The sequence below is a fragment of the Eleutherodactylus coqui genome, chromosome 4, assembly GCF_035609145.1.
Source record: "Eleutherodactylus coqui strain aEleCoq1 chromosome 4, aEleCoq1.hap1, whole genome shotgun sequence".
NCBI classification, from domain to species: Eukaryota; Metazoa; Chordata; class Amphibia; order Anura; family Eleutherodactylidae; genus Eleutherodactylus; species Eleutherodactylus coqui.
The window spans coordinates 197,632,149-197,657,048 of NC_089840.1; the positions used below are offsets into that span (position 1 = coordinate 197,632,149).

The 24,900-nt window shown below is 42.2% G+C and overlaps 1 protein-coding gene across 1 annotated transcript in view; it reads left to right on the top strand.

Annotated features, from left to right (window-relative positions):
- The window catches only part of NFKB2 (nuclear factor kappa B subunit 2), a 60,704-nt gene that overhangs the window by 14,522 nt on the left and 21,282 nt on the right, over window positions 1–24,900 (top strand). Inside the window, exons 4-11 of the mRNA XM_066600537.1 lie at window positions 1,036–1,134; window positions 1,755–1,906; window positions 4,562–4,668; window positions 5,214–5,372; window positions 16,691–16,795; window positions 18,457–18,542; window positions 21,805–21,943; window positions 22,677–22,793. Of these exons, the coding sequence (XP_066456634.1) occupies window positions 1,036–1,134; window positions 1,755–1,906; window positions 4,562–4,668; window positions 5,214–5,372; window positions 16,691–16,795; window positions 18,457–18,542; window positions 21,805–21,943; window positions 22,677–22,793 (964 nt within the window). The remainder of the gene's footprint in view (window positions 1–1,035; window positions 1,135–1,754; window positions 1,907–4,561; window positions 4,669–5,213; window positions 5,373–16,690; window positions 16,796–18,456; window positions 18,543–21,804; window positions 21,944–22,676; window positions 22,794–24,900) is intronic.

Below are 24,900 nucleotides of genomic sequence, written 5' to 3' on the forward strand. Positions count from 1 at the left end.
AAAGGCCCTAAATGTTCCTAGAGCTACAGTTGGAAGCATAGTTCCGGTGTTTTTCCAAGATTACAATTTACCCCTCCTTATCCACAGGATAAGAGATAACCTGCTGATCGGTGCAGGTCTCACCGCTGAGACCCTCAATGATCTCAAGAACAGGGGTGCTGTGTACCTCTGCCTCCTCACTATGGGGTTCCTACATATCCCACAGTGCGAAGGAGACTGAAGGGAACACTGGCACCTCATTATCTTTCATTGAGACCTCAGACATACCGGAGCGTTAAGCACCCAGATGTTTGTCAGCCCCATCGAGATGAATAGAGCGCCAACTGCGCATGTTTGGCCAGGGCTCCATTAACTTTGATGTCACTGCAGGGGGGGGGGGGGGGGGGGGGAGAACGAGACACGGGACCTCCATTCTTGAGATTGGTGGGAGTCTCAGCAGTGAGTCCCGAACAATCAGAAAGTTCTCTCCTATCCTTTAGAAGGAGGATAATTTGTAATCTTGGTACAATCCCTTTAAATTATTTACGCTCACTTAAGGATGTATTTTGTAGAGTTTGTTGGGCAACATCCAAATTAATCTGGAACACTGCTGTTCAGCATGCACAGTCCCCATTGGATGCACGGGGTCACAAGAGATGATTTATTTTATGCTAACAGTTGGTAATGAAGCACACTAAATTTCATTGACGCAGATTGTTAGTTTGTTCAGGTCTCTGTTAAGCAGATTTCACAGCATATTGATCTGTGTAACCAGCCATTTTAAATGTAGTCGCTACTGTAGTTCACATGGTTTTTCCATTCTTTAAACATTAAAGGCGTTTTCCCGAGAAAACTCTTTATTTTTCGACATGTCAGACAGGTCACAATAGTATGCTAGATGGGGTCAGGACTCTGACCCTCACTGTTTCCAAGGGTCTCCATATCCCGTTTTTCTACCCTGTACACAGTTAGATATAGATGCATATATTCCTTGATGTTTTAGTGGCCATTATAATTAATGCATTATACTAACCTTTTTTTCTTCTCTTTATTCAGCGTGGGTTTCGGTTCCGCTACGTGTGTGAGGGGCCTTCTCATGGGGGACTACCTGGAGCTTCCAGTGAGAAGGGAAAGAAAACCTATCCAACTGTTAAAGTAAGAGCATTTGAATGGTATTGGATTCCGAGGTGTTTTACTAAAACTGCTACTATTTAGGGCTCCTGCCCATGGACGAATGTTTGCTGCGGAATCTGCGGTGTGCATCCTCACTGCGGATCCGCAGTGAATAGCGCCCATAGCATGCTATGGGAGATCGATTCCTACACACTTGAGGAAACCAATTGTGGTTTTCGCTAGCAGAGGAAAATTCGCAGCATGCTCCATTTTTGTGCACATCCTGCACGGCAGGCTTCCATTGAAGTCAATTGCATTGTGGGAAGGTTGCGGATTCTGTACTGCACATGTCCGATGGCTTGCTGTGCGGACCATCCGCAATGCAGATGAAAAATGAAAGTAACAGGTTAGCGCGGACGCCGCTTCTCCCATGGACGGAGTCCGCTGCTGCATTTCTGAATGCGGAATTTGGCCTTGCTGTGTGCAGGTGGCCAAAATGGCCCATTTGCCTGTTATCAAAAAAAACTCTTCAGTAACTGTAATTTTGCCAAAGTTTAACATGGTAATCATTTTATTAAACACCTATTAGTGCAGCTGTATTGTGCAGTAGTATACAGTGTGTCTTAGCTCATTTTGTAATTTTGCAATATATTTAATTTCAGATCTTTAATTATGTTGGAATGGCCAAGATTGAGGTAGATTTGGTAACCCACACAGACCCTCCTCGGGTTCATGCTCACAGTTTGGTAGGAAAATACGCCAACGAATCTGGAAATTGTATGGTGACTGTAGGACCTAAAGATATGACTGCTCAGTAAGTATCTTTTGCTTACCAATCTCTGTTCCTGTATTGTGAAGTTCGTATGTTGGAAACTCCAGTGACAGAAGTTCCATTGATTTCAGTAGAATTGTAATGTGCAAGAAGTAACAGCTCACAGATAGTAATCTTTTACTTCTCAATGACCTGTCAGAGGATACTTAAATAAAGGCCCATTTACATGCAACGATTATCGCTCAAAATTCGTTCAAACGATGGCATATGAGTGATAATCGTTGCATGTAAACAGTGCAATCGTTCACTCTTTGGCTGAAGGCTGATTTTTAAGGCGAGTTTAAAATCCATCGTACAGCTGTAGAGAAATAACAGGGACCGCATGCTGTGTTTTGCACGGGAGTCGGAGATTACATTGTATTCCGCCGACAGCCCTTGCGAGAACAATGGAGCTTTATGCAGAGCTCAGACCAAATGCTGTGCTCTGCAAACAGCTCCTGGAGACCCTTTTTACATGTAAATAAAGCTGATCGTGTTAAGGGACATTAGTGTCCATTAACACTTAAAGGGGTTGTCCCGCGGCAGCAAGTGGGTCTATACACTTCTGTATGGCCATATTAATGCACTTTGTAATGTACATTATGCATTAATTATGAGCCATACAGAAGTTATAAGAAGTTTTTCACTTACCTGCTCCGTTGCGAGCGTCCTCGTTTCTATGGAGCCGACTAATTTTCGGCGTGTAATGGCCAAATTAGCCGCGCTTGCGCAGTCCGGGTCTTGTTTTCTGAATGGGGCCGCTCGTGCAGGATGCCGGCTCCGTGTAGCTCCGCCCAGTCACGTGCCGATTCCAGCCAATCAGGAGGCTGGAATCGGCAATGGACCGCACAGAAGCCCTGCGGTCCACCGAGGGAGAAGATCCCGGCGGCCATCTTCAGCAGGTAAGTAAGAAGTCACCGGAGCGCGGGGATTCAGGTAAGCACTCTCCGGTGTTCTTTTTTAACCCCTGCATCGGGGTTGTCTCGCGCCGAACGGGGGGGGGGTTGGAAAAAAAAAAAAACAGTTTCGGCGCGGGACAACCCCTTTAATGCAATCGTTTGAAAGATTGTCTTTGCGTGTGAATGGGTCTTAAGGCACCTAGAACCTACAGTCTGAGTTTACGAATTGCACGTATGTAATCCTTTCACACACATGTTCTGTTTTTATATTGGCTTTTTCAGCATGAAAAGTCAAAAGTAAAAAAAAGTACTTGGTATAGCAGCAAAAGCCAATGAAGCAGTTCATGTTCTTACGACGAAGCAAGGGGAAAAAAACAGAACAAGAAATTTATAGGACAAAAATACCCTTTTGCATGTTGGGGTTTTGGTGTAATGCTGTAAGAAAAAAGACAGATCTTACAGACCGTACCCAAGGTTTTGTTTTTTTTTTTTGATTGAGAAGTATTTTCCTTTTTAAATCTCCGGCCGATCAGCGCAGATGCTTCAGTGGTTTCCTATTTTTCAGTGAGGGTTTGAAGAGGCGTGGTTCTTATTTTTTCCTCTAATAATCTGTTGAAAGTAAAAAAAGACTTGTAGCATTTATTTTAAAGTGATGGTAATTCAACGGTGCTGTGTGAAAAAAGGAGTTAAATTACTTATGGAAAACGGGAACAATAAGCATGGACTACGTAATGTACAAACGGGTACTGATGTACACATAATATGTATACCGTGTGTGTATATATAATATTTCGCTACACCTTGAAACCAATAGGAGCTGCGCTTGTAATTGCAGGCTGGGTCCCATTGATTTAAGTGAGAGCTGTGCTTGCAATTATGAGCTCCAGCTATTGCACAAGGGGCAGAGCAGCGCTTCTGCTCCAACTCAAAAGTATCCCGGCAAAAGTGAGGCAAACACAATTATTTAAAAAAAAAAATTCCCAATCCTTCCACGTTAGTGGTCTATGATCTATAATACCACCATGAAGGAAATCTTTATTCGGGTTCCATAACTGCATTGACTTTGTAGTCATAAAAATCACATGAGTATCCCCAAAAATATATTGGTTAAAAATGCTCCTTATAAGTTATTTGGTCCAATTTGAGTATATTAAGCCCTGCCAGGGCTAATAGGCTGACTACTGACAGCCAGCCAGGTGCCTGCTCTAACTGCCAGATGAAAGAAACCTCAGATTCTGGCAGTTTCACCCCTTACATGCAACAATCAATAGCAACTCCAGCGTGTAAGCAGATGAAGAGGGGAAAGGTGATCCTTCTGTGACCCATCAGCACCCCGCCGCGTGGTTGCATAGTACCGATGTATACCATGGCAGATGGAAGCCTGACAAAGGCCTCCATGTCTGCTGTGTAACTCGGCCTATTAGACTCCGCCTCTGGCAGTCTTTTAGGATGCTGTCATAGGCTTAGTAGAATGCGCCACATAAGTATTGCAGTGTACCATCCCAGCGATTTAACTATTGTATTTTTAATTCCCTTTGAGGGTCTAAAAAATAGTGTAAAAAAGTTATGTCAGTGGAGAGAAGGTAATGGGGGCTGATCGATCATCTACTATATGCACTACTGATTAGGTCAGATTCACGTAACCTCATCATAACCTCTCCATGAGGTCATACGATGACTGCTAACTTCATTTTCATCTATGTAGGTAAGAAGAAAATCTCTTACATTGAAAGCTGGTTAAATGTGTTTTTATTTTCAGGTTTAGCAACTTGGGCATCGTTCATGTCACAAAAAAGAGTCAAATTGAAATCTTGAAAGATAAGATGAAATGGCAGCTACTGAGAAATAGCAGACGTACGCTCACAGGTGAGTATGGTTCCCTGAACTGGGGAAGCATTGTTGATCCTTCTTCATTTCTCCACTATGTTAGATAATTGATTGCTTTTAGAGAGGAGCTAATTGATTCACTCGTCCATACAATAGAGTGGGTGAAGTGATTCGCTTAGTATTGTCTTGGGGTACATTCACATGGAGCAGAATTTGTGCAGAAAATCTGCGTCCAATTTCATATCAAAACCGCGTCAAAATCTGCACCCGGCATCCGGAACCTCTGACAGGTTCTGTGCTACTGTAAGTTATTCTCCAGCACCACCGCACTGCTTGCCTGATTTTGTGGGAAGCAGGTCTAACAGGACCCTTTAAGAACATCCACTAGATCCTCCGCTAAAGTCAGAAATACAGCTGCCAAAAAGCTGTGGCAAGGCTTCTAATTGCATCAAATGAAGATCAGTTGTTTAAAACTTATCTGTGATGAGTTTTGTCTCACTTTCTTCACGTTGTGGCATTTTCGCTGTGATGTTGTGTTTGTGTGTGTGTAGTATATTATATGCATAGCTGTTTTTCCCTTACAGATTCTGAGGAGAAGAAGATTGATGCCGAAGTTAAGGAACTGAAGAAGGTTACAGATTTGAGTATTGTTCGCCTTCGATTCACAGCGTATTTGCCAGATAGTACAGGAGCTTATACTCTGCCTTTAAACCCAGTTATTTCCGATCCCATCCATGACAGCAGTAAGTATAGTATACCCCTCATGTATGATGCATTTATCTTCCCACACTTTATTATTTGTATGTCCCCTGGTCTTTTCCACCATTGTTCTCCAAAACGAGGTTTATTAAATAAAAACTAAAGATACTTATCGTATTTTTCATACAATAAGATGCACTTTGACCATAAGAAGCAGCAATGATTAGAAAGGCGAGAAGTGAAAAATAAACTTTTTTAGACTAAATTTATACTCTGATATGAAGCCTGATAATATACTATTGTTAGCTGAGAATATAAACTAAAGGATATCTGTCATCACTTTTTTTTTTGAGCTTCATAAACTACATTATAAAGCTTAAGGGTGAGGGGTCGAGGGGGTCTAGGAAGCTGCTTTTTGTATTCAGCGGGTTCTCTGTCCCAGCAATGTGCCTCTGAGAAATCTGCGCACGCACACAGCTGACCTTTTTTCACAAGGCTGTGTGAGCGAGCCTATCACTGGATCATGGGGTTTTCGTTATGTGTAAACAGGCAGCGCTTAATGTTGAAGGTAAAGCACTGAGCCAGAAGACCGCGCTCCAGCGGTGAAGTCTGTCAGTGTAAATGCTCTGTACGAGCGCTGACAACCTTCGTGGTGACGTTGGTATTCATGTAGTCATTTCCTCGACTTTAGGCCAATGTAAAAGGGCCATTAGTTGTTACTAAAACTGGTAAGCATTCCTATCTCGCCACTACCTTGGATTATTAGATGCATAGTAGTCTGAAAATATATGGTTTAGATTTCCCTAATCATTACAACCTGTACGAAAAGTTTTTTTTTACCCAATTTAGCATGTTTGGAAAACTTTAGGGAAAAAAAGTGGTGGAATTAAATTTATTGCATAAATAAAACAAGATAAAATAAAAGCTAAACGTCAGCAATAGAAAAAACAAGGCTTTTGTAATGCAATGCGACAAAAACCGAATTTGCTGTACCCTCAAGGATTAAGGGAGCAACTTATACATTTCCAATATATATATATATATATATATATATATATATATATATATATATATATATATATATATATATATATATATATATATATATATATATTCGAGTATAAGCCTAGTTTTTCAACACATTTTTTTATGCTGAAAAAGTCCCCCTCGGCTTATACTTGAGTGAGGTTAAAAAAAGCAAAACACCCTGCAATACTCACCTCCCAGCCTGCATGTGTCCCCAACGCGATTGTCTCCCTGGCAGTGCGGCAAGCTGCTTGAGAATTCTCCTCGCTGTCATCTCCCTGCTCAGCTTTGAATTCCCCCACAGTCAGCGCTGTGTAGGTAAGTGCTGTGATTGGATCGAGCGCCAGCCAATCACAGCTGGCGCTCACTTATTCACAGCCATTCAGTTAATCGCATCACTGAATGGCTATGATTGGTTTATCGAGCGCTGACTGTGATTGGCTGGCACTTGATCCAATCACTGCGCTTACTTACACAGCGCTGACAGCGGGGGAATTGAAAACTGAGCAGGGAGAAGTCTGAAGCAGCTTGCTGCACCGCCGGGGACACAGACGCCAGCTGGGAGGTGAGTTTAACGTTTTGTTTTTTTTGTTTGTTTGTTTGTTTTTTTTTACCCAGTATATAGCTCGGCTTCTACTCGAGTCAATAAGTTTTACCAGTTTTTTGTGGTAAAACTTATTGACTCGGCTTATACTCGGGTCGGCTAATACTTGAGTATATACGGTACTTTTTCAATACATATCAGTGGTAGGTGTTGGCATGTCTGTTTTTTTTGTTTGTGCTGAACTGTATCGAAAGTGTTGCCGTCTAAGCATTTCATTGCAGAAACATTCGACAAACTATATTGGTGTAGTCTTTAACATGGGAGCTTATGGCTATCCTATCTAGTGAAGTTCTTATTGAATAACTGCCATAAGAAACTTTGACCCTTTTGAAGTTCGATCTAACCCCTTTAAATAAAACATTAAACTTGACTATTTGCTTGCAGGCTTTGGAAATGTGTAAAGTTGATTGGACTCCCAGAAAGTGGCATAATTTAGATAGAACATGCTTTGCACTCTATTGGGCACCACATGGTGTTCTTTGTGTATTGCATCATGATTTCACCATGTAGTTGGCTAGCACTCAATCAGTTCTGAGTCTTGTGTAGAAGCAGTAAAGTCGGATGTGCCGTCACAGTTTCGGTGTCAGACAAGCGGCTGTAGTGTGCTAGAGCCCTTTATAGTAAACAGGAAGACGGACTTTCCAACATCATGCAGGGAATTGCACTGCAGCTATATGAGCTGGCAGACATGACTTAAAGTGCCGACGTTACCATTTAGCTGTACAGAGAGAGACAAATCTTCAGAAATTAGTCAGCATTGTAGAAACCTCTCTGACAGTAAGAAGTCGGAGATGAAGGGAACTTCTATCACTTGCTGGGTTTGATATTATTTGTGTCTCGCTTTCTTTTTGACAAGACTATCTTGTGCTATAATGTTCCTGCTTTAATATGTATTTATACCGCACTAAATAATGCATGCTGTACATGAAAATACAACTTCACCACATGAGCTGGTTTGTTTTTTGTATAAGCAAAAAGAGGTAGATGAGAATGCACATTCGTCCTGTACCGTATATAGCGGTTGAAGAATACGATTTATTTCTATTTAATACCCACTAGTTTATATGAACTGTTAGCAGTACCATTTACTGATGCTAGGTGTAAAAGATGTGTTCATGTTCACAACCTTTTTTTTAATTTTAATTTTTTTTTTCATTGTTCAGAAATTGAAAATGAAGCAGCTGTGTATAGCGTGTCTACAACTCCTATACAGAGCAGTGTGTTTCCATGGTTACAGACTACAAACAAACCCTCTGCGTGTAGTCTGATCTTGAAGTCATGTACTACTGTCTTCTGTCTGCCTCTTGATAACCTACAGACACAGGGCAGTTGCCAGAAAGTAAACGCTCATTTACATGCAAAGACAATCTTTCAAACGATTGAAAGATTGACAGTTTTAGCGATAATTTTGTATAAAGTACTAAAGGGCCATTAGCACTTTATCAGCTTCATTTGCGTGTAAATGGGCCCCCAGGACCTGCTTGCGAACTTAGCAGGTGGTCTGAGCTCGCAAGGGCTGCTGTGGGCTGTTGGCTGAATACAGTGTAATCAGCAGCTCCTGTTGAGAACACCATGGGCGGTCTTTGTTATTTCTCTCCAGTTGAAGGATGGATTTTATGCTCACCTTTTAAAAAATTGTTCAGCCAAAGAATAAAGGCCTATTTACACGGGACGAATGTCGGGCAAACTATGCCTGACACTCATCCCTGTGTGTCCTCGCTCCCATGCTGTTGCAAGAGGCGGGAGGCTGCAGGAGATTTCACTACTCGCTCTCCCCCGCCCCTCTCCATTGACTTAACATAGTGTCTGTTCAGTACTGAACGGCTGCTATTTACACTGAACAATCTGCTTATCATCCATCATTTATGCTGCATAAATGATGGACGATGAGCTGCTCGCTCAGTGTAAATAGCAGCAGTTCAGTACTGAACAGCTGCTATGTTAAGTCAATGGAGAGGGGCGGGGAAGAGCGAGGAGTGAAATCTCCTGCAGCCTCCCTGCTGTGAGCCAGCGATATTAGCTTGCGTACAGGAGCACAAGTATGTGCGGGGACGAGTGCCGGGCATCATTTGCCTTACATTTATCCAGTGTAAATGGGCCTTTAATGATGAGAGCATTTACACGCAACAATTTTTGCTCATGTCTCTTCCAACTCTACCATCCTATGATATGTCATTGTTTTAACAAATTTTGAGCGATAATCGTTCAGTGTTAATGGGCCTAAACACGACTGTGTGATCGGATTATAATGTGAGTTAGCCTGTAACCCTGGAGAAATGTTGATCTGCATTGGAGCTGTATACACAAATTTTTAATCAAGACATTTATTATTTTAGATGTATAGGTGTACACATACCTTTAAGTTTTCAGGCCATTTTCATGATCAGAGCTTCACTACTTAGTGACTGCAATCGCTAATCACATATAGTTCTATTTAAGATTATTCAACCCCCATTCTGGGGTCTATTTGACAAATTAATAAATTTCAGCTGTTTCTGACCACCTGCCTCCTAGTGGCAGTCAGTAATCATTTCCTTTCTGCCATGTCCAGGCAGAAAGTAGTATAGCTAGTGTTCCTTTTAACTAGGATCTTGCGAACTAGGCTTCCAACTGTATCTTTACAAATATTCAGTCCCTTTATCTTTTTCCTTGTTTGGGCAGTGCAATGGCTTCTTATCTTTTTGGACCACTCTCTGGACTTTAAGGTGCTATTTAGATGAAACGACTATATAGTTCAAACCAGCAAAAGTCATCTAAATGCGAGCCAACGACAAACAATAATCGTTCACTTTTCATTCGGCCATTTTATGCAGGCATAAAAATCATCGTTGGCTCGTTCATTTATCGTTCGGTTTAATCAGGGCTCATTCAGTCGTTCTCAGTCACTTATACAGCCAATGTGAAAGACTGAACGATTCTTATAGGAACGAGCCAACGATGTGTCTACCTGTATAAACAGAGTGCACGAGTGTGACGGCGCTCCCTCGTTCAAGTGATAATGACAGACTCGTCTAAAAGGACCCTCAGCCATCGTTCTAACCTGCAAACATCAGAGTGAACAAAGCCCTAGGCAGTCCAGGTATTTGTGTATTGTCTCAAGCACATCTGATGCAACTAATGAAGCCCTTGATTAGTTATAGACAACACCTGATGTGCAAATGTATTCTCTTATGAGTGATCCTAGTCAGGAGGTTGAAGAATTGAGACTGCAGTAGTCATTAAAAGTGGCATTTTGTATTGAATCTGGAGAAACCACTTTTTATGGCCCATTTACATGTAAGGATTGTTGCTCAAAATTCACTTTTCGTATCTCACTGAGTTTCAGCCTGCATAAAAACCATGGCTGGCTCACTCGCTTCTCGTTACATCAAAATGCTCCCCGCTCAGATAGAATGTACTGAACACTGAACAAGAAGTGTGCGATTCTCAGCGATGATTTGCCTGTCTAAACACTCTGCAAGAGTGCAAACATCAAGGTGACATTACCCGCTCGTTTAAACAAGAATTGTAAAAGGGGCATTAGTTATGTTGAGATTTAACAATTTTTTTTTTTTTTATTTTTTTTTTTTTTTTTTAGCAAACCGCTAAAAAGTTTGTAAATTTAGCAAATCTGATTTCTAATGGAGTTGAATAATTTTGACTGTAAGGCTGCCTGTCCAAGGGCGTTTTTGCATTGCTAATTGATAATGTGGCCGCAGGGAAAGCGGTGAACGCTTCCCATAGCGTTGCTATGGAAAGCGCAGCCCCCCCTGTCCTCCACTCGTGGACGTTAAATCGCAGCATGCTGCGAATTGCCGCGATTCTCCACTATGAGCCTATCTGTCAGATAGGCTCACAGCGGAGATCCGTCAGCTGGCTCCTGCCCCCCTGCGGCAGAGATCCGCCACGGGATATCGCAACGCCGATGGACAGGCAGCCTAAAGCTTCTTTCACATGAGCGCATATTGGCCACATATGCATTAGATTTCAATGCATCAGATCACATGGGCGTATTTGTGAGACGTAAAAACGCCCGGATGGCCAATATAGCACCGGGCATTTTTACGTCTAGCCCAAAACATAGTTCTGGAACGATGTTTGGCCGGAATACCTCGGGCCGCTGCATGGGAGCCCATGGCAGCGGCCGTAGGTGGAAGGGAGTTTAGCAGCCTGGCTGTTAAACTACCTCCCCCTGTACTCCTCCCCTTCCCCATGCAGGCTTGCCTCTCCTCCCCGCTCAGTCTCTGCAATGGGAGGGGGCGGAGCTAAATGCTGATTTTCCCCCTCTCCTATTCATGGCTATGGGCATGGGTGGAGCTAAGCATCTGCCTTGTCCCCGCCCCCTTGGTAGATATCAATGGGAGGAGGTGGGGCTGACCGGCACTTAGCTCTGCCCCGCCCCCTCCCATTGCACAGACGGAGCGGGGAGGAAGATGGGTAAGCCTGCGATGGGAAGGGAGGGGAAATGAGCGATCGCCTGGTGAGGTCGGCGCATTTGCGCCAGCCTCACCAGACCATATGAACGGGCACACAAACCAAACGTTTCACCAGGTTTTTTTGCCCCAATGTAGCGTATATCAGCCGGCCGTGAAAATGGGCGGCCGATATGCGCTCGTGTGAAAGAAGCCATACTGTGTATCTGAAAATGCTGAAAATCAGGAGACTATATGAAAGACTTGAACTTCATCATCAGAGTACTTGGGATCTTCAATTAATAACCCTTGGTTAGATGTGGTAGTGGAACATTCACCGATGGATAACTAATTGGCTCTGATGACTGTGACCCAGGGAACTCAACTGATTGCTGTGATTTGAGCTAGGAAGGAATTCCCCTTCCCCCTCCTCCTTCATTAAATTGCCTAATGAGTCATGGGGTTTTCTGTTCTGCACTCTCCTCATTGTAATCTGTTTTCAGTTAAGAGGTTGAACTTAAGGAACTTTTGTCTTCTATAAGCTTATTGACTAAAGATTTTCTACAACTATGGTTCTTGGCACTCTGTAGGAAGGATCAGGAAAGGTATAGTTTCACCTTAGGGCTTATTCAGACAGGCGTATATTGGTTGGGGTTTTTACGCCCGGCCGATATACGCTGTCCCTCTCTGCAAGGGAAGGAGGCGGGATGGAATGGGAGCTAGTGCACTGAGCTCCCGCCCCTCGCCACTGTTTGCAATGGAAGGGGGTGGGGGTGGAACTCGCTTAGTTGAGTCAGGAGACTTAAAAGGCCATGCATGCTCCTCTGGGAAATATGCAAACGGAGAAAATGAAACCATACCTCAACAGCGCCACCTATTGGAAGACTACTCGTTCAGTGCAAGTCCATGTTAGACACTTTAGACAAGTCGAATAACAATAACTGGAATGCTGTCAAGAAAGCATTTATGTAACGGTTATCCAAATAATCAAATAGAAATATCATTTTAAGAGCTCTATGAACCCCTTAGGGATGCGACCCCTTTTTTCCCCCATTTCTGTTTTTTCCTGCCCCTTTTTTAAAAACAAATTCCATCATTAATAGTATATGCAGTTTCTTAATAACGTACGTGGTCTTTGAATACCACATGCAGTTTTTAATAATGTGTTTTTCTTAATTGTGGTTCAAATGTCCAATTAAAACCAACATGAACACACCCTAAGGCCACTCTCACACATGCATTCAGAAAACGCAAATTGAAATTGTGGCATTTCTACCGCAATTCCAAGTGCATGGTACAGCGTTTACCAGCGCTTTTTAATGCACCCCATCATTATGATGGGTGAAGAGGTACGTTGAACCTGAAAAAGCAAAATAGAACAGACAGCTGTTGAAAATCGTGGCGTTGGGAAGACCACGTGTGAGCGCAGTTCTGAGTAACCCCACTTTTGCACTCGGGTCCCTGAGCCTTTAGGTACGCCCCTGATGGACTCTCTGCATCAAAAACATAGGAAATTAGAGTGAATGCAGCGACTGCATAAACTATCAATTAAGCCAAAGACTCCATGTATAGAGGTTCCTCGAACGAGTTGGAATCTTGTGGAAATTAAATCTTGACCTGTATGGCAATATTAACCAGGATGGCAGGGTCTGCTTCACGGACAATAATACAACCAATGAACTTGGAGTAGTAAAGAGGAAAGTGAGAAGAAAGAAAGAATAAGGTAGAGGGGAACAAAGAAGAGACAGATACACAAAGAGTTGGGGAAAGATTTGGAAGAAAGAAAATAGTACAGGAGGTTATGAGCAGGGGAATCTGGGCGAGCTGAAAGAGGTATATTAGGGGTGGGGTGTCATCAAGTCGGGGTTGGAGAGATGGGGATAGGCAGAATCAATTCAAGGTTTCCAAATCTTCACAAACGGTTCATGTTCATCTAGCAGTATGCTATATAATTTCTCATTTTATAAAGAACCCATCCATCTTAGATTTCACCTCCTGTGTGCGAATATGTATTTTCTTACACAAGTGGCCAATAGTTTGCTTAGCCGCCAAAAGAAGGAAGGCGAGTGCAGGGTAAGGCTGGAGCTTCATGACGTAGTAGGGCCACACATGGATCTCGGCGGAGGTTCATGTTAAACGGGCTAAACCATAAATGCTGGAGCAGAAGTGACCCAACACCGAGGACCAGTCTACCATATAAGAAGCACAGTGCCCGGGTTGAAGGAGGATAATTTTGTACATAATGTGCTACCCATGCTGGCACCAAATACCATCTCACCAGTACCTTGTAAACCTCTTCTAAAGAAACTGTGTTGACTGAACATTTTGAAACCGTAAACCACGTTTTTATATGATCAAACCTTTTTTTTCCATTATGACTCTGCTTACAATTGGGGCTTGGTGAGGGAGGCAATAATACAAAGAAATGCAGGTGTTGTCCTCGGTCGGATTGAACCACTGATATTGGGTTTCCCATATACCAATGGGTTTTCCCAATCTATCATCAAGTAGTAGAACACATTTATTAATAGTGAATGGTTTTTACCCATGGACTTCACTGTGCCACAGTGACACAAATGGTGATTACCCATTTATTCAGTATATTCTAGAAATTACATGTAATGCTCCTTCTACACATAGCGAGAAGTGCACGATTCTTGTTTGCACATGATGACGTCATCACCAGCTCCTTCAGGCTCGGGCAGCCTGTTTAGACTGCAGCATTATCATTGAGAATCGTTCATTTTTTGTTCAGCCTTTCACATTCCTTTTTATGCCGGCTGAAACTGAACGACTGACAAGAACCGCGTGATTTTTGTTCACCATTGGCTCATGTTTTAAACTGAACAGTTATTATAATCGTTGCGTCTAAAGTCAGCATAAGACACTTTTTCATGAAGGCTTCACCCTCTATGGAAGGATTTTGTTTCTTAATTGCCTCTGATAGGGGAAGTAAGGTACTGAATCTATAAGGAATTCATGGACTCAAAAATAATCATGGTCAAATGAATGTGCCTGAGTTACAGTACGGAACGCAGCAGCTACATAGTGTACGAAGCTGGCCTGGTAAACCATGAAGAGGCCGCAGCGCTCGCCTGAAGTGATCGGTGGGGTATCAAGGGATGGTCCACCACCGATCTCATATAGATGGTCTATCCAGTTGGGCACACTCAGAATTGGCACACACAATACATAGTGAATAGAACCCACTGACAATGGGTTGATTCACATTAATGATTTGTTTACACACATTTCAGTCTTGCTCTATTTTCCTTCGTATTTGCGCACCAAAGTGCCCCATAGAAGTCTATGAAAGGTGTGCGAATGTGCGCAAAGCCACAGGGAAAAGAGCACATCTGGACCTCATTAGGCTAAATGGCCTTTTTAAATCAGTGGAGGGGGGGGGGGGGGGCTGTCACCCAGCATGCACAAAAAATACAGTACTACAGACACGCACACAAACAAACCTCTTTCACTTTGCGAATACGTTAGGCTGAGGCGAGCATATTTGCGTATATGATTGTCTGAAGTTGCCCTACGTATAGGCCATCAATATTAAAGTCCAAGAATACCAATGAAATTAGCAGGTTTTTGAATGGGCTATTCTATAGGCTTTCTTAAAGGGATTGTTGGAGTTAAAGAACCCCCTCCCAACAGGTTCCCCATGCATGAATATAAAAAAAATCAGCAGTTGCCTCTCTCCGCTCCACTGTTCGTCCTCTGCCACCACTTCAGGTCTCCCTGTGACGTCCCTTTTCAAGCTATACCCATATACAAACGAGCTGCAACAGCCAATGACCACATTGATCGCTCTGCTTCAAAAGCTGCCTTAATTAGTGAACAAAGTCTGGAGATTTCTTCCTGGGCTTGTGGATGTCTTATGTGATTGTTCTCAGCAAGAGAAACGACGTAATCTTGTAGATATGATACCTTTTAATGGCTAACAAAAATACATGATGTAATAATAGCGAGCTTTCGTACCAACGCAGGGTACTTCTTCCGGCTTAAATGGATTGGATCTGAAGAGGCATGCATATTTATACACACTTATAACATACATACTTATGACAAGGCACAGATATGGATGTGATTGGTTCGCACTTAAAAGGAATTCTGCAAACCAGAAAACAAACTTTTTTTGTCTAGGCACTGATAGCGGAGTGAAAGTTTTATGGTCTCTAAATTACTGTTGGAGGGGGGGGAAAAGGTCAACAGGCTCGAATTGTTATAAGAGATACACAAACATTTTTAGCTAAATACTGATAAGGGAGTGAAAGTTTATGGTCCCTGAATTACTGTTGATGGGGGTCTTATCTGTGCAATCAAGTCTCACACTTCCCATTCACGCATAAATCCTGGGGAATAATTTAACCCAGTATTCAGCGTGTCAAAGATGGTTATCAATTTATATTCCCAAATTCACAAAGACGTTGTGCATAACGAGTGTTGTAAGTGTGCAGAGAATTTGGGAGTATAAATTGATAACAACCTTTGACACGCTGAATACTGGGTTAAATTATTCCCCAGGATTTATGCGTGAATGGGAAGTTTGAGACTTGATTGCACAGATAAGACCCCCATCAACAGTAATTCAGGGACCATAAACTTTCACTCCCTTATCAGTATTTAGCTAAAAATGTTTGTGTATCTCTTATAACAATTCGAGCCTGTTGACCTTTCCCCCCCCCCCCCCCCCTCCAACAGTAATTTAGAGACCATAAAACTTTCACTCCGCTATCAGTGCCTAGACAAAAAAAGTTTGTTTTCTGGTTTGCAGAATTCCTTTTAAGTGCGAACCAATCGCATCCATATCTGTGCCTTGTCATAAGTATGTATGTTATAAGTGTGTATAAATATGCATGCCTCTTCAGATCCAATCCATTTTAGCCGGAAGAAGTACCCTGCGTTGGTACGAAAGCTCGCTATTATTACATCATGTATTTTTGTTAGCCATTTAAAAGGTATCATATCTACAAGATTACGTCGTTTCTCTTGCTGAGAACAATCACATTTTGCTCTACTGGCTAACACGGTACCAGATCTTTGTTTTCATTATATGTGGATGTCTTGTAATACTGACCAAGACTTTTATTGTCTTGACATTCCTGACCTCTAGTGGCTGCTTTGGTAAATGCAGCTTAGGCCAACTCACAGCGTATTATCTTCATTTACTGTAGATTAAGTTTGACGTTTGTTTACAGTAGAAAAAAAAAACTTTAATTGAAGAGAAAATTAGATTTTATTTGCATTCTGGAAACAGCAGGAAAAGAACACTATTTGCACAATCTAGTAATATAATATAATTTGTTTGACTGGAATATACTCTCTGTACTCTTGACAGAATCTCCTGGAGCCTCCAACCTGCGCATTTCCAGAATGGACAAGATATCTGGTTCTGTAAAAGGAGGAGATGAAGTGTATTTGCTCTGTGATAAAGTGCAGAAAGGCAAGTTACTGCAATATGAGGGTCTTTTACACAACCTGATGGGACAATATTCCTTTATTTGATCATCAGCACGTGGGAAACTGCACCTAATCAGCTGACAAATGGGCAAACGCTCCTTCATCAGTTGATCACCTCTTTTGTGCAGCTGGAAACCATTTTTGCCAAAAACGTATTCCAACAAAAATTAAAAGGGATTCTCCCATTACCTAACATTGCTCCACAGCCCCTCTGTGCTTCCTGGTTGCTGCTGACCAGGACATGTGACTCTGCAGCCAATCACTGACCACAGCAGTGACCTTCTATAGTCGCTGATTGGTTGCAGCAGTCACATGTCTTGGTCAGCAGCAACCAGGAGGTACAGAAGGCTGTGAAGTAGTTTAAAGTAATGGTGAAAATTTGTTGTTATGCCATTTTTAATGCATGAGGATCATTAAGAAAAAAAATCGTAAAATACTACTTCCCTTCCCCAAAAGAAAAATGTTGCTCTGGGAGTGTGGTAATGCAGAGTTTGAGAAAAGGAAGTAAAAAAAGCAGCATTATAAAGTCCCCAACTAGATGTGGCATTAAGTAGTTACAGTGAATCGCCTTTTAGGATCATGTTGTCGTTGGGTTCAAATTCTGGGTTTTTAATTAGGTAATTCTAAATATAACTTTATTGTAGTGAAAGCTTAGTTTTTCTCATATTGGTCTCCAAATCCTGTATGCTGGCTGCCTGCTGTCATCACTTGGGGAGCTGGAGAACGAACTGCATACTATGGTATACTGCGCTGTTGGTGAGGTTAATGTATAACGTGCAATGAGCTCCCTCTAGTGGTCACTGCAGGATGGCAGCTTGTTAGCTCTTAGTTCTGGATCTGTAACAGAGGATTTGGAAAGTTGTTTCAGTAAAAACAAAGCTCTGACTACTGTAAAGATATTATAAGAAATTCATTAGCACTAAAAATGAAAATGAAATAAAGTTGGGGATTCACATTAAGGCCTCATGCCCACGGCTGGGAAGGATTCCGGCTACAAAATCTTGCAGCGGATTTAGACCAAGTGCCCAGCCAGAGAGACCTACTCACCTGACCGGATCTGCTGTGAGTGGACCCCAGCAGGGCATGTCGCACTGGCGATGACATAGAGTCGCGACGATTTCAAAATTGACATTGACTGCAGTGGAAGCCATCTGTGCAATTTCCCGCACCAAATAGAGCATGCTGGGGTTTGTGTATTTATTTATTTATTTTTATTTTTTTTTCTTTTACTTCCTCCCCCCCCCCCCCCCCCCCCCTCCTGTGAGCGGAAAATTGCAGTTGGTTTGCGCTCATGGGCATGGAAGAATCTTTTAACATGGCATGCTGTGGACAGACATTGCTGTGGAATTCGCGGCGGGCGTCTGGCCACGAATTCCGCAGCAAAAATCCGTCTGTGGGCATTGGGCCTAAAGCTATTCATTTACTGATTGTTCTGAAGGGGGCATGCACTAGAAGATTTCCAATAATCACTATTTTTCTCATGGAAAATTCTTAAATTTGTCTAAGAAATATTTGTTTGCATTTAGTATGAAGTAGCAGTGCTCTCTCTATGGGGCAGACTCTTATAGGGTGTAACCATTCCATGTTGGATGTGTTTGTAGAGTTGGAGAATAATGTATTCATATGGCTTTCTGCTTGTTACAGATGATATAGAAGTGCGATTTTATGAAGATGATGAGAATGGGTGGCAGGCTTTTGGGGACTTTTCACCAACAGATGTCCACAAACAGGTATGGATGACTGGTTGCTGCAGACATGAAGTAGTGATTCATTATAATTCACACTTCAGTTATAACATTTACAGCTGGCGTAATAAGTACAGCATTTCATCAAACTTTTTAGCAAGAAATAAACAATCTTGCTAAATAGTACCCGTGCCTCAAAAAAGGGCGTTCCCTATCCTGCAAGCCCTCTTGAATGCAGCAGAGGCCAGTGAGGGTCCGTTTACACCAAACACCTTATCATTTGACCAAGTGAACAATGTCCGTTCACTCATTCCCTCAGGCAGCCTGTTTATACCGGCAGGTACATCATTGCCTCAAACTAATGAGAAATCGTTCAGTCGTTCATATTCGCCGTATCAGTGACTGAGAACAACTAAACGATCGGTATTTAAAGCGAACAATTAATGAACGAGCCAAGCGAGGACTTTTATATCTGTATAAAGTGAATGAAATACGAACGCTTTATCATTCATCGTTGGCTGTGTTCACACTGAACAATTGTTCGTTTTTGCTCATTTAAATGCTTTTTTTTTTTTTTTTGAACAGCATTCGTTCCATGTAAAAGGGCCTTAACAGAGATGAAGGGTCCTAGTCTGAAGGAACTTTCTGATATCACATTGACGTGACCAGGCAGCTATGTGAAAGGGACATGCCCCCCCTCCCCTCCCCCCTCCTATTTCTTGAAATTCCAGGAAAGTTTTATTTAGTATGAAAATTTTGTATTGGCTTTTTTTTGTCCTCTAAACATGGGGCGTGTCTTAGTCTGGAAAATGCAGTAATTATCATTACTTGCAGTAAGTGTATTAAAGAATACATCTGAGATCTTTAGTTTCTATAAACCCCAGCAACAAATAGACCTATACTCGCCTATCCCCACTCCACTGCTGTGTCACATGCCACTGCTTTGTCCTCACTCCCGGTGTGTGTTCTACCTGTTTGTGGGACATCCCAGGCGCTGCAGCCAATCATGGAGTTCTCGGCAACGGAACGCTGAACTATGTCATTAGCTGCAGAAGCCTGTGACATCCCGAAAACGGGCTGGGACAACCTGTAAATGTGACGTCATGGGGAGCCCCAGAGCGGCGGCGCGGGACGTGGAGAGGTGAGTGTGTGGAGAGGTGAGTGTATGTCTTTCTGCTATTTTATAGCTGGGACAGCTGGAGTTTATAGAAACCAAAGATCTCAGACAACCCCTTTAACCCCTTCATGACATGGCCTATTTTGGGCTTAAAGGGGTTGTCCCGCGCCGAAACGGGTTTTTTTTTTTTTCAACCCCCCCCCCGTTCGGCGCGAGACAACCCCGATGCAGGGACGTACAGACAGCTTACCGGAGCGCTTACCTTGATCCCCGCGCTCCGGTGACTTCTATACTTACCTGTGAAGATGGCCGCCGGGAACCTCTTGCTTCGTGGACCGCAGCTCTTCTGTGCGGTCCATTGCCGATTCCAGCCTCCTGATTGGCTGGAATCGGCACGTGACGGGGCGGAGCTACACGGAGCCGCTCTCTGTCACGAGCGGCTCCATAGAAGAACACAGAAGACCCGGACTGCGCAAGCGCGGCTAATTTGGCCATCGGAGGCCAAAAATTAGTCGGCTCCATGGAGACGAGGACGCTAACAACGGAGCAGGTAAGTAAAAAACTTTTTATAACTTCTGTATGGCTCATAATTAATGCACAATGTATATTACAAAGTGCATTATTATGGCCATACAGAAGTGTATAGACCCACTTGCTGCCTCGGGACAACCCCTTTAAGGACGCAACAATTTTTGGCGGATTTTCTTCTCCATTTATCAAAAGTCATAACTTTTTTATTTTTCCGTCGACGCGGTCATATAGGGGCTTTTTTGCGTGGCGAACTGTAGTTTTTATCGGTGCCACTTTTGGGTACATAGGCTATATTGTAAAACTTTTTTTTTTTTTTTTTTTTTATGATAGCAGGGAGAGAAAACGCATCAATTCTGCCATAGATTTTTATTTTTTTATTTTTTTTTACAGCGTTAATCAGGCAGCATAAATGAGACATTAAATTTTTTCTGCGGACAGGTACGGTTACAACGATACCAAAATTCGTACATTTTTTTTTAGGTTTTCCCACTTTTCTGCAATAAAACCCCTTTTTTTTGGAAATCTTTTTTTTCTATTGTAAATCGCTGCATTGAAAGTCCTGTAACTTTTTTATTTTTCGATGTACGGAGCTCTGTGGGGGCTTATTTTTTGCGAGACGAGCTGTAGTTTTTACTGGTACCATTTTGGGGTACCGTACATACGGCTTTTTTGATCACTTTTATTGCGTTTTTAGTGAGGCAAAATGCTAAAAATTAGCATTTTGCCTCAGTTTTTTAGCGTTTTTTGCGTGCACAGTCAAAAGCATGTGCAACTTATTGTACGCGTCGTTACGGACGCGACAATACCAAATATGTGGGGTTTAATTTTTTTTTTACACTTTTTTTATGCTAATCTGAGAAAAAGCATAAAGGGTTTTTTTTTAACTTTTTTTTTTACATTTTTCTTTTCTTTTTTTTACATAATTTGAGTCCCTCTGAGGGACTTACATCACTGTACCGATGATCGCTGTCATAAGGCATGGCAGAGCTACTGCTCTGCCATGCCTTATCGCTTATACAGCGATCATAGGCAATACAGGACGCCATTGTCTGTCGTCCTGTTGCCATGGTGACAGGCCGGGCTCTCGCGATGACATCGCGAGTTCTGGCCGGAGACACAGAGGGAAGTGCGCTCCCTCTGTGAACTCTTTCCCTGCCGCGATCTACTTAGATCGCGGCAGGGAAGGGGTTAACAGCGGGGGGCGTATCTCCGATGCCCCCTGCTGTTGCAGCGGGACGCCGGCTGTGACTGACAGCTGGCTCCCGCTGCGGGATAGCGCGGGATCATATGTGATCCCGCACTATCTCCAGGATGTAAGTTTACGTCCTGTTGCGGGAAGTACCAGGCTGCCAGGATGTAAACTTACGCCCTGCAGTGGGAAGGGGTTAATTATGTTGTAGAAGGGCCTGTTATAATGCCGCCAGTCTTTGCATAACTGTCAAAGGTGATTCAAATGAAGTTGATGTTCTAAAGCTTCTTATATGGTCCCGGCTTCTGTAGATCTCTATAGATTGCCTCTGGGGTGTCCTCATCTAGTTTGGGGTCCTGGATTGTGAAGTCCTTAGTACGGTCATTTGGGAGATGGGCAACCTAAAGCTGCATCTACTGCTAATGTTTATGATGACTGTAGAGACTGACCAGTCATTCTTGTTTGTTCAGTATGCCATTGTTTTCCGGACTCCGCCATATCACAAACAGAAAATTGACCGTCCAGTCACGGTGTTCTTACAACTGAAGAGGAAACGTGGAGGAGATGTCAGTGACTCCAAACAGTTCACATACTACCCACTGGAGCAAGGTATTCTTAGTATGCAGGAACTTTAAAGTAGTTTTCCATGACCCTCTACATGGAAATTCTGCGGCATTTATAGTAGCAACAAAGTCAATGAGATTTTTAAAAACTAGTCCACAAGCTGCAGAAAAAAATCCGCATAAAACCCATGTGGAAATTGACATGCGGTGCGGAATTTAATTCCTCAGCATGTCAATTGTATCGCTGTTTTCACTGCAGAATTCAGACCCCATTATAGTCAAGAGGGTCTGTTTGGTTCTGTCCTAAGACTAAACCGTTCGGCCACGAGGATTCCCCTTTCCTGCTCCTGGAATGGATTAGGAAAGTGGAACCCACGAGTGCAGATGTGAAACCACCCCCTATGGTTGTAACTGCTTCAAAAGTCATAATAACCTTATTGCATGGTAGTGGGCCCTGAGCCCCATTATGGTTTCACAATGCAAGGGGCTTCTGTCAGGTCCCTCATTGTCCCTGCACTGTGGGCCCTACACTACAGGGATGCCCACTGATTTTAGGGGTTTGTTACTTCGTGTGTTAGCAGCATGCCTCTTCCTGTACTGTAGTGGAATGCCCGGGGATGATTATGGACCTGACCAGTTCCCTATAAATGTACAGTATATTATGTTAGATATGCATGTACATGCCAAAAGTAATCAGTGCTCAATGACCTCCTAAATGGAGGAGAGCTACAGGAATTATTTATATAGCCCTCTGTTGACTCCCATAGTTTAAATTGCAGACAAAGAAGAAGTGGAGAGAAAACGAAGAAAAGACATTCCATCACTGAATTTCTATGGTGGGGGAGCACCCATGGGTGGTGCTGGAGGAGGGTCAGGAGGATTTGGTTATGGAGGCGGTAAGTATACTTTTTCTGAATTAACTCTCGCACATATGAGCTGAGCAATTTTAACACCTTAAGGACCAAGCGCTGTAAATGTACGGCGCTTGGTTTAATCCCGGCCGATAGCAGAAGGACCGTGCAGGATTAAAGCCTCTGCTCCTGCAATCAAGCAAAAGCAGGTCAGGTCCTCAGCTGTCAGGCACAGCTGAAGACCCTGAGGAGAAGGGATAAGCCATTTTTAACCACTTCTCCTTTCCAAGCTACATAGCACTCAGCAAGTGTTATGTACTAAAGAGTAAAAGTGGAAGTATTACTTCCACTATGTCACCCGGCGATCACGGGACCGCTGGGTGCCTTCTGTCACAGAAGAGCTGCAGGGTCCTAGCAGACCCTGATCAGCTCTGCTAGTGAATGTTTTCCACTGTAACTTGGGCTCCAATGGATTCTACAGTAGAAAAGTTTTTTTTTTTTAAACTTCAATATGAATGACCCCACAGAGGCCTTATATGATGTCATTGGGGGACATAGATGGTAAAAAAAATAGTTACAAAAATAAGTAACAAAAAAAAATCTACTGACTAAATTATATACATATACGCCAACTAAAACCATTGCCGTCTGCACCCTGTAATCCAAAACTATACAAATTATATATCGAAACATGAGGGACACATTCCTGCACTTTATTTTAGTGTAAATATACTAATTTTAAGAACAAACTAAATTTGCGGGGAAAAAAAATTTTTATTAGTTTTTTTTTCTTTACCTTTTAAGGGGTTAAATGGACATTTCTTATTGTGTATAAGCATAGGAAGCCATGGAATCCAGTTTCCCACAATTTTTTTTATTGTGATATATTCATATTTAACCCCTTCCCGCTATATAATGTACATTTACGTCCTGCTGTAGCATTACATCATACTGCAGGAGCGATCAAAGCATCTCATGTTGTGGTTCCTTAGGAGGACTAAAAAAGAAAATAAAAATAAGATCAATAAAGCTTTACTAATTGTAAAAAATAAAAGTAAATTCAAATCGCCCCCCTTTTCATATCTATAATAAAAGAATCTAAATCCTAAAGCAGAAATACATATTTGGTATCCCCGCGTCTGTAAAAGTCCGATCTATCATAGTAGCACATTTCTTACCCCGCATGGTGAACATCATCCGGAAAAAAATAACGCCAGAAATGCACTTTTTAGTCACCCTGTCTCCCAGAAAAAGTGCAGTAAAAAGCGATCAAAAAGTCATATGTGTTCCAAAATGGTGCCAACTTAAACTACAGGACATCCCGCAAAAAATGAGCCCTCGCACAACTACGTCGGTGGAAAAATAAAAGTTATTGTGCGCAGAAGATGCATCAGAAAATAATTTTAAAAAATTAAATATCTTTGAAAAAAAATAAAAAAAAAAAAAAAAAATATATATATATATATATATATATATATATATATATATATATATATATATATATATATACATATACACACACATATACACAAGTTTGGTATCGTAGTAATCGCACTGACCCATAGAATAAAGTTATCATGTCACTTTTGTTGGTTTGTGCGCCGTAGAAATAAGACGCACTGAAAGAGGCGGAATGACTTTTTTTTTTCTTTCTACATTTTACTCCACTTAGAATTTTTTAAAAGTTTTTCAGTACATTATATGGTACAGTAAATGACACCCTTGAAAAATCCCGCAAAAAACAAGCCCTCAATCAGCAATTTGATGGATAAATAGAGGAGTTATGATTTTTTTTTAAAAGGGAGGAGAAAAAACAAAAATGTGGGGGATAGGGCCGCGTCCTTAAGGGGTTCGTTTTGTTATTTTAATACAAGATACTACATAACAAGCAAAGAAAAGATGCTAACAAGAAAACTTCATTTATTGGGACTTACAGAACATGGGAATTTAGGACTGTATCGCTTGTGTTACCATAAAAGTGATTATCGGATGGATGAGTGATGTTTAACAAAATATCCATTTCCCTTTTGGCAGTGCTCTAATACCGATTACTAATCTATGGGGAGTAACCTGTTCCTCACTGAGCATGGATGTTAGAAAAGGCATGATGCTAAATTAGGCATTTACTGATTGTTTTTCCTTTATCCTCCTC